Source organism: Mytilus galloprovincialis, chromosome 2 (assembly GCF_965363235.1).
Source record: "Mytilus galloprovincialis chromosome 2, xbMytGall1.hap1.1, whole genome shotgun sequence".
Lineage (NCBI taxonomy): Eukaryota > Metazoa > Mollusca > Bivalvia > Mytilida > Mytilidae > Mytilus > Mytilus galloprovincialis.
This window is the reverse complement of record NC_134839.1, coordinates 105,699,175-105,709,040: the sequence shown is the minus strand read 5'-3', so window position 1 is coordinate 105,709,040 and position 9,866 is coordinate 105,699,175. Positions and strand designations below refer to the sequence as shown.

The following is a 9,866-nucleotide window of genomic DNA, read 5'->3' as shown; positions in this document are numbered from 1 at the left end:
CTACTGCTTCTATTACTGTCTAATGTTAGGTTTGACTGAGGGTAACTACTGCTTCTATTACTGTCTAATGTTAGGTTTGACGGAGGGTAACTACTGTTGCTATTACTGTCTAATGTTAGGTTTGACTGAGGGTAACTACTGCTTCTATTACTGTCTAATGTTAGGTTTGACTGAGGGTAACTACTGTTGCTATTACTGTCTAATGTTAGGTTTGACTGAGGGAACTACTGTTGCTTTTACTGTCTAATGTTAGGTTTGACTGATGGTAACTACTGTTGCTATTACTGTCTAAAGTTAGGTTTGACTGAGGGTAACTACTGTTGCTATTACTGTCTAATGTTAGGTTTGACGGAGGGAATAATAATCAAGGACGAACAAATATAAGTGTGGACTTGTAATCACGGAATTTGTATTAAAAGAAGATTGTCATTTTTTTTCTACACCATTAACAATATCTTATTCAATGCACATAGAAATATTTGTTTTGGTAAAATAAACATATTTTTATATGTTTCTGATAATTTCTGATGAAATTCTAACCCGGTAGATTATGAAAACACATATTCTTTGGCGTCTCCATTTATATGAACGGTTTTCTCAAATTTAGGACCATCATAACATCCATTTCTTTGGCTTGTCTGACGTATTGATGACATTTGGGTCGCTGACTGGTTCCGGGAGATACTTTTCTTTGTTTTATATGGAAACTGTAAATGGATAATACGAAGCTGGTACTTTAACGCTGTGTGCACCTAAAAGACATTTTTAAAATATAATATATCAATAATATAGGTCAAATTATATAGCTCTGATATTTTTTAAAATGAATAAAGTAACTACTATATCAATCTTAATCTACTGTCTATTAAAGTAGGTTCAATATACTTTTCTTTAAAGTTTAATTAAATCTTTTTCGAATATAGAATCCTTCGTTCTTTGCAAATGTGACATGATCATAAATATTTCCAATATGCAATGTATTTCATTAATTATAACGTCTTTGCCTTTTCCCTAAAGAAATGGAATTTATCAGGCAGTTTCATTTTTTCAAACATGACAATAAATTATACTAAAATTATATCACGTGACAATACTCACTTCTGCATTCATGTAGAAAAATATTAATGACACTAAGGATCCCTGTCAAAGAGAGAAAAAATTAAAAGCAAGAAAGATTTTATTCTCGCATTGATTCATCCAAAAAAAAAATTAAGGTACATTGTAGTAACGAGCAAATTGTATACTGTTAATTCAGAAATTATTACGATGCTTTAATTATTGCGACAGGGGTATAATCGTAAATAATTCAAACTCGCATTTTGTAATTGTTTACAAAAAATGAATAGGATTTTATCTCAATATCGCAAAAATTTAAATTGCATTTTTGGCTAAAAAAAAAAATCGCATTAATAATTGTACGAAATAGTTTCTGAAATTATAGTATTAAAATCTTTAAAAGTTTTTTGATATTCTAAATGAAAAGTGGCGTCATTTATTGTGTTACGGAATTGGTCAACTAAACGTGTTCATTTTAAGTTTTTTAAATGTCCTCATAATAATCATTCATACAAAATAGAAAGCAAATGATGGCTTGCGTTAACTAGAAATGGTTTGGTATCTATGTTCTTAAATTATATATCCGTCAGTTTTACTATAACATTAAATCTGCCCGTAGGACATAAATTATGGAAACCTTTGGTCGATACTTCTGCAGAGAAACTTATTTTCTGTCGAACACAGATACGTTAGATTTTGATTCTCCTCATTCAATTTTGCATTACTTTTATTGTACTAATGGAACACATACTTTAGTCAAACGATACTTTGCAGGTTTTTTTTAGGTAGTTGGCTTAATGAGAGCAATAACTTATTAAAAATAAAAAAGTAATAAACTTATTCAAGCCTTTCAAATTTATGCTACTTTAATTGAAATGAACCCGTTGATATAATTTGGACACTGTAGGTAAATTTCTTTGTCACTACGTTTATCATTAACATTTCGAAATTGATGTTTATGACACAAAATGTTCCTTCCTCACATTGTGTTTGGACACAACAGGTTTGATCTTAGAGAGCCTGAAAGCACAATATCTTTGTTGAATTAAGTCTGGCCTCATATCTTATTATTGATGACACTTTCATAAAAGAAGGCTACTTTTTGCAACTTTGTAATTAATGGAATAAAATTCTAATGCAATAAAACAAGACAAAATCCCAAACTGAAACCATATCTTCTCCTTAAATACAAAGATTATCATTTATGAATCTGAAAAAAAACTTGGAACGGTTACCACTGTCTCTTGGTATTTATTTAATTTATAACCTGGGAATTTTAGATAAGTAGATAATAACAGTCAAGACCAAGGAGTAAACAAAGACTCATTAAACCAAAAGACATTTACATCAGCAGTTATAAATAATGAATAAGAAACAACACGAACTCCAGAAGAGTAAGCATTTCCTGCACCGTATACGGCACCCGTCGTGTTATTTCTTTGTTCAGTTCGGTAATGATGGCAAGTTTTTATGACTGAGGAAGAATATCAGATATGATTTCTGACACACTCTTGTCATAATGGCCAATCAGCTCATGATGGCGACCGCAAAATTTCTTGAGTGATGACCTTAATTTGATTGATTCATAGCCCTGTCTCAGCAACTTTTGAGAAAGCAGTATTCCTCGTTCAATAAATTCAACGTACCTCGAGCTGGCTCTAGAGTAACGTATCAATTGAGACACATATACTCCATATGCTGGTGCCGCTAGGATGTTGCTACACAGAAATGGAAAGTTGACTATAGGAAAATTAAAATCATCGCGTTTGTCATACATTTTGGTATTTAACCTACCATCAGTTGTCATTTCGAGAAAAAGTCTAAATATGAAGTAGATTTATCTGTGTCGGTAGTATCTTTAATTTCAAGTTCACTTGGATATATTAAATGTAAGTGATCACTGAATATACTATTATACAGAATATCATCAATATACCGAAAGGTGAAGTTAAAAGACTGGGCTATTTTCTTTTCTCCTTTCTGTACAAGCCCTTTGATAAATTCTACTTTAAAGGAATACAAAATCAAATCTGCAAGTAGAGGAGCGCATTTGGTACCCATTGGGATTCCAATAGTCTGTTGGAAGACCAAACCTCCAAATTCAACAAATATGTTGTCAATTAAAGTTGTCAAGATGTTATAAATAATGTTAATATTGAACCAGAATTTATTGAATCCATAATCAGGCCAAAATGGTAAGAAAGCCAAACAAGTACAAAGTTGCAGATCATTAAGGACTCAACATTCAAATACGTTGTGCCAAATAGGGATAGGATAATCTTTGCCTGGGATAAGAAAATCCTTAGTATTTTGAATAATTCATACTTTTGAAAACAGTAAATTTATAAAAATGACCATATAATTGATATTCATGTCAACACCAAAGTGCTGACTACTAGGCTGATGATAAGATTCTCGTGAACTAACAGTCAAAATGCAGCAATATCGACTCAGTGGTAGTAAATGAAATAAGCACTTAATAATTTCGTACTTCCGCATTATATACCTTTTAGACTGTCTTAGATTTTTAGCTGTAGGATCAGGTAATAGTCAATAAGAATGTCAATAACAACTGTCATTTACATGATAAACTGGTTTCAATTTAGGATTTAATTTTTTTTAATATTGTTAAATTAAATGCTGAAAGTGTTTTTCTAAACTTATTTGCTTGAGCAACACATTTGAATGCAAAGCAAAATAGATTCTCACTGTTGATGCATTTATTACTATTTTATATCATGTAACAAAAAAGTAATGAGTATGTGTCATGCTTGATTCGTCTTCTCTGTTGGTTGCAACAATGGTATTTCTGAATGGATTACTAGTTCAATGTCTTAATACTTAAACCTTATGTTCATATATATTTCGTGAAATGTGAACATAAACGCGTATATTTTAGTATTCATATAATAAAAGTTATTTTGGATTACAATCTTGATGATTTGTGTTAACTAAAAGATAAAGACAGTATATAAACGCATCATAGATACCAGGATTGAGATTCAAATATTACGCAAATTCAATAGAATATGTTATGCAATCGAAGAAAATATTGATTGTATGGTAACTTTAAGTTATCGAAGTTTAAACAAAATGATCTAAATATCTAAACAAATTACTAAACTAAAAGATAAAATTTCATTTCCATCTAAGGCAAGCATAAACTTCATCACATATTATAACGTGCTGTAATGATAAATAGTCTCAATTGATGTTTCATAAATTGGATTTCGTAAGTGGAATATAGTTAATTCATAGGTACAAATGTATAATTATTTTAAACATACCCCATTTACAGAATTTGACGAAGTGTATTGAAACATACTCTTATACAATTTCGGCTTTGAACAGCACTGATCAGACATGAATTTTCAAAATGCGCATTTGGCCACGAAAATTGGAGTCGTTAATGTTATTACAACTACCGGCTTGATACATGTACCTCTATCGGTTGACTGTTACTCCCTGAGGGTATGAACAGCTCAGTAGCGATGAAAATACAGATATTGTTTTCTCGAAACTTTCTGTTTTAAAATTTTGTAAATCAGTTTAAATTATGGAATGTATCTCCCTCATTTATAGCTCTGGTTCCTTGTCTATGTATGGTTTCAATTTTTGTTGTGTTATCATTTGGTTTTATCAGTTCTTCAACGTTTTATTAAGTTATGGATCAAACAATATTTTGGCTTCGAGCAACACTGACATTTATTGTCGCAATGGACATCGTGTACAGTTTACTTGTTACCACCGTTAATATTATAACTACCACTGGGTCCATGTAACTGCCGATTGACTATTGTTCTCCTAGTGTATCACCCGCTCATTAGGCAGTACCTCAATATTTTGCTGTCAAATTCTTCAAAATGCAACAATAATCATACAATCGTCAAATGGAAAATCATTGATAAGAGATATCAGCATATTACCAAGGGAATAGACAAATAAAGAATAAAAAAACCAAAATGTCTATCGTTAAATGATAGGTTCAACAATTTTGAATCATGAAAATTGTCTACCGCAAATTTTATATAAATAGTGATGCCGGTTGACCAATAGGATACGTGGGTATCATTTGCTTATTAGTCAGTGTTTCGGAATTAGAATGATTTATAACTTACCTTTCCTAACTTGTGGGTTTATTTATATATACATGAAAGATACAGAGTGAACGGTTCAAACTCCTTCAAGCAAAGTTGACCTTGTATTGATTTGGATATTACATTTATTGATCAGAGTATATAGCTCTTCACGTTTTTCTGTACTTTTGACTTATGAATTATCTTATTTTATTTTATTTTTTTTTTGTCTACTGGAATCTTAAATAGACTTTGCTTTTAAGGCGCATATTTTCATAGGAAATATACCTGAGAATCTATGATGACTTTAGACACGATTTCATAGAGAAGACGGTTTGCTTTCTCCACTGGTGGTCTGTATGTAATGAAGAATAACTGAATTCCAAACAATGGAACCAGAAGAAATGTCGCCTTAAGACCACGTCTGAAATGAATTGTATAATAAAATAGTGCACTTCTAATTAATTTAATTTTCATCTTATTAAAAAAAGTCTATCCCAACTAGATGACCATGACATAATAAATAACAAAAGTAAAGTACCATGAGAAAATTATTTCTCCTGTGATCACACAGGTATATGCGCGTTTTCTGACAAATGGTATTACCTGAAATTTCAAATTTCAAATTTTTCATAGTAAAAGTTATGAACAAAAATTATACGTTGTCTATACATCAAGACCTTGTAATCGGAGTCAAATGATTTGCTGTTTCTAACAAAAAAGTGGAAAAAATAGTGTATATTGAAACTACAAGTAACTCTGACAAAAAGGATTACGACAATTCGAGTGTAAAATGCTTGATTGTCTTTTTTTTTGACATTTACAAAAAAATGTATTCACAAAATAAAAACAAACTCTAAGGCAAATTCAAAAAGGGGAAAAACTAGAAATCTTACAAAAACAAATGCTTCATTCTAATCAATAGAAAAAAAATGTTATATTAAATTATTGAATTGTACAGTTTTTTTTTCCAATAGCCTTTTATACAGTTGTCAAGTTTTTTCGTAAATCTTCAGGTTTTTATCCTTTTCTTACTTTTTACAGTTTTTATTAGCTAGACAACGAAAATAAAAAAAAAAAAAAAAAAAAAACAGCACTGGAATGATAAGGTTTTCCTTGGATAGTTTTCATGACACAACAAGTGACAATATTATAACTATTTAGTGATAATTATTATTAATCGGATAGGTAAATAGAAAAACTAATGTCATCTTTTGCAATGTCATAAACAAAAAACAAATAAACGTCCTTTATTTGGTGATATTTAAAATTGCACAATTTGCTGTATAGCATTTTATCAAGACTAACGTGTTAGTCTACATTACCTTAAAAAGGGTCACTCAACTTTCGTTCATAAGTATTGTTATATATTTCAAATTTCGAATCACATGTTTACGGATCAAAATGTGTTTTAAATAACACCAACTAAATTTTCAATATATTTGAAAAATTGATAAAAAGTAAACAATGAAAATTAAAATGACTGCAGAAAAGTTTAATTGTTCGAAATAGTACCTTCTCTACCATTTTTTGATTTCCGTTCTCCAATCACCAGTTTATTGAATAACCGTTTCACAAATGATATCGGATATGTTCCTTTTTTTTAACTTTTGATTTTTTTATTTCCAACAATTACAACATATACATGACATACATACAATATAATACATATAAGATAAATACAATGTCATTTTTATAAATAAATCTTAATTGGAAATATTTTACATTTTCCATTGAAAAGATAAAGAAATAAAAATAATAAAAAATAAAATAAATAAATATTAAAAAATAAATAAATAGAGAAGGAAAACAAAACTAAATAACTAAATACTTGTGGCAAAAATGCAATGGTTAATCCTATATTGCAACCACTGTCATTTACTACTTTTAGTAACAGCAAAAGGCAGTCTGAAAATATTTTTCCAGTTCAGATTCTATAATATAAAAAAAGAAGATGTGGTATGATTGCCAATGAGACAACTATCCACAAAAGACCAAAATGACACAGACATTAACAACTATAGGTCACCGTACGGCCTACAACAATGAGCAAAGCCCATACCGCATAGTGAGCTATAAAAGGCCCCGATAAGACAATGTAAAACAATTCAAACGAGAAAACTAACGGCCTTATTTATGTAAAAAAATGAACGAAAAACAAATATGTAACACATAAACAAACGACAACCACTAATATTTTAACCCACTTAAGCTGTCCAGTAGGAATAACATTATTTCTTGTCAGTACAAAATACATATCTTTTGATCCTTTACAATGTTTTAAAAATATTTGTAGACATGATGGTATAAAAGGACAAACTAATTTGTAAGATCCTTTAGGGAAAGATTTTGATGCCTCGTTCACTGCCGAAATGACACTGTAACACTGTAACACTGTATTTGGGACCTACCAAATTAGACTAATTTACAGGATTTAATATCACATAAGCAACACGACGGGTGCCACATGTGGAGCAAGATCTGCTTAACCTTCCGGAGCACCTGAGATCACCCCTAGTTTTTGGTGGAATTCGTGTTGTTTATTCTTTAGTTTGCTATGCTGTGTCATGTGTACTATTGTTTGTCTGTTTGTCTTTTTCATTTTAAGCCATGGCGTTGTCAGTTTTTTTTTTCGATTGATGAGTTTGACTGTCCCTTTGGTATCCTTCGTCCCTCTTTTATTGCAAATCAAGATTATGACAGTTGTTATTCATTCGTTTGAGGTGTTTGAGCTTTTGATTTTACCATTTGATTAGGAACTTTCTGTTTTGAATTTTCCTCGTCGATCGGTTATTTTGTGATTTTACGTTTTTCACATTATATGGTATTTATCCTACACCATTAGAGATTTATTATGATAAAAGTGAATTCATTGGCATACATCTCACTTAACGGTTATACTACTATTGCCTTTATTAACTGCAGTGAAATGGGAGAGAATAATTAAGCTTATGTAGGATAATATGCCTTTAATTGTGTACGCCAGATGAGCATTGCGTCTGAACAGAACTCAATATTGCCTCTCAAATTATATAATTTTTAGGCCAAATAAAAGAGAAATTAAGAGAAAACCTTGCATCCCATAAAAAATAGCCAAAAATGTGTTGTGTAAAGTTAACCTTAGTATTTGAACAAATTTATATTATAGAGGCCATGATATCTTACAATAATATATCTGTCACATCAAGGCAACCATGATACATGTATATGAAAATTCAGTATTTCCTTTTTTTATTGCAGTAAACAAGATGTATAGATAATGTAGACAATGGAACAAATGTTCTATGATTAAAAAGATCTGGCTTTAACAGTGGCGTAGCCAGGGTTGAAATGATGTGGATGTCAAACTGTTGCCGAGCATAGCGAGGCGAATTTTTTTTTAGAGATCTTTTTATGCAGAAAATTATTTGTTTTTTTCTGACATTTCCTATTTACACGTGTACTCCCCCAGAATCCATCACTTGTTAGATTTTTTATGTAATTTCAAAATACCCACCCATTTATATATTTCCAACGTAATTTTATTGTTTTCTCAAAACTATTATCATTCAATTCATAAACATGATAAATATTTGATGTAAAAGTTTCCACCAAATCTTATATTTGACATCTCAAAAGCGGACCCATTACAGCGGCACTTCTGTATATGCTGGAACTTCGGAATATAGGAACCGAAGTAATTATTCTTCCACATAACGCGTTGCAGGGGACATGGAAATATCGGGCGTCCGTCCCTCCGTCTGTTCATTCTTGTTGGCACTCTCATGTGTATAATACTTTCCAGATTTTTATTAAAAAACTTAAATCATCAGCAACGTCTTTGACACTATCAAAAATAAGTCCTGATCAAATATTTTTAACCGGTTATGCCCCTTTGAAATAAAAATTATAATGGAAATCCCATTGCATTTGCTCTGAAGCTTTTATTTCTCTTTAGAGATTATTTTTAGTTATTTTCTTGCTTCTTGGATAGATAAAAAAAATTGCAATATGGGGGGCATTGGCTCTTCTTTTATTGAAAAAATATTATTTGTATCTAGATGGAAAGGGGTAAATATAAGCCCATTAATTAACATACTCTCTTTTTTTTTCAATTCATGTTTTTATCACTTCTTCTTTCAAGTCAGAGGAAACGATACCAGGATATAAACGGTGGTTTAGTTGTTAGTAACGTTGCTACGTCAGATGTAGAAGCCATCTCTCCGCTTGGCCCAATTTCAGATGAGACATCTCCGCGGGTTTGCCTGTCATCATCCTCTGTCTGGGCTTGCCGTAGCTGACGACATAAATTTTTCACGAAAAAAGTCAGAAAGTCAGAAAACTTTTGTGCGATTGATACATCTTGTTTACATAAACTTATTGATCATACATAAAAGACCGTGCATACTGCTTTAGAAATGATTGGACGTTATCCTCATATCTCCATCCTTGCTACATTTGGATACATACGAATTGAACTCCTACGAATACATTTTTTAATTTAAAAAAAAAAATATTTTTTATTAAAATGATGTGGATGCTTGAGCATCTGAGCATACATGCAAGCTACGCCACTGTTTAAACTGGATATCGAACTTTACCTGTAATTACTTGGTTCGTTAGGGTGACTTTGAAGTCTGGTCAACATTATCCTGATAATACTACACAGAAACATTAGGTTTAACTGAAATAAATGAATTTATTATCAGTAATACAGACGATATAAAGAGATTAGAAATGTTAACCCTATGATCT

General features: G+C 30.9%; 1 protein-coding gene across 1 annotated transcript in view; it reads right to left on the bottom strand.

Moving 5' to 3' along the window:
• Positions 1-280: 280 nt before the first annotated feature.
• The window catches only part of LOC143062592 (calcitonin gene-related peptide type 1 receptor-like), a 49,238-nt gene continuing 39,652 nt past the window's right edge, over positions 281-9,866 (bottom strand). The window contains exons 8-11 of the mRNA XM_076234256.1: positions 9,713-9,795; positions 5,421-5,556; positions 1,099-1,140; positions 281-752 (exon numbers count right to left, since the gene is read on the bottom strand). Coding sequence (XP_076090371.1) covers positions 549-752; positions 1,099-1,140; positions 5,421-5,556; positions 9,713-9,795 — 465 coding nt within the window. The 3' untranslated portion in view covers positions 281-548. The remainder of the gene's footprint in view (positions 753-1,098; positions 1,141-5,420; positions 5,557-9,712; positions 9,796-9,866) is intronic.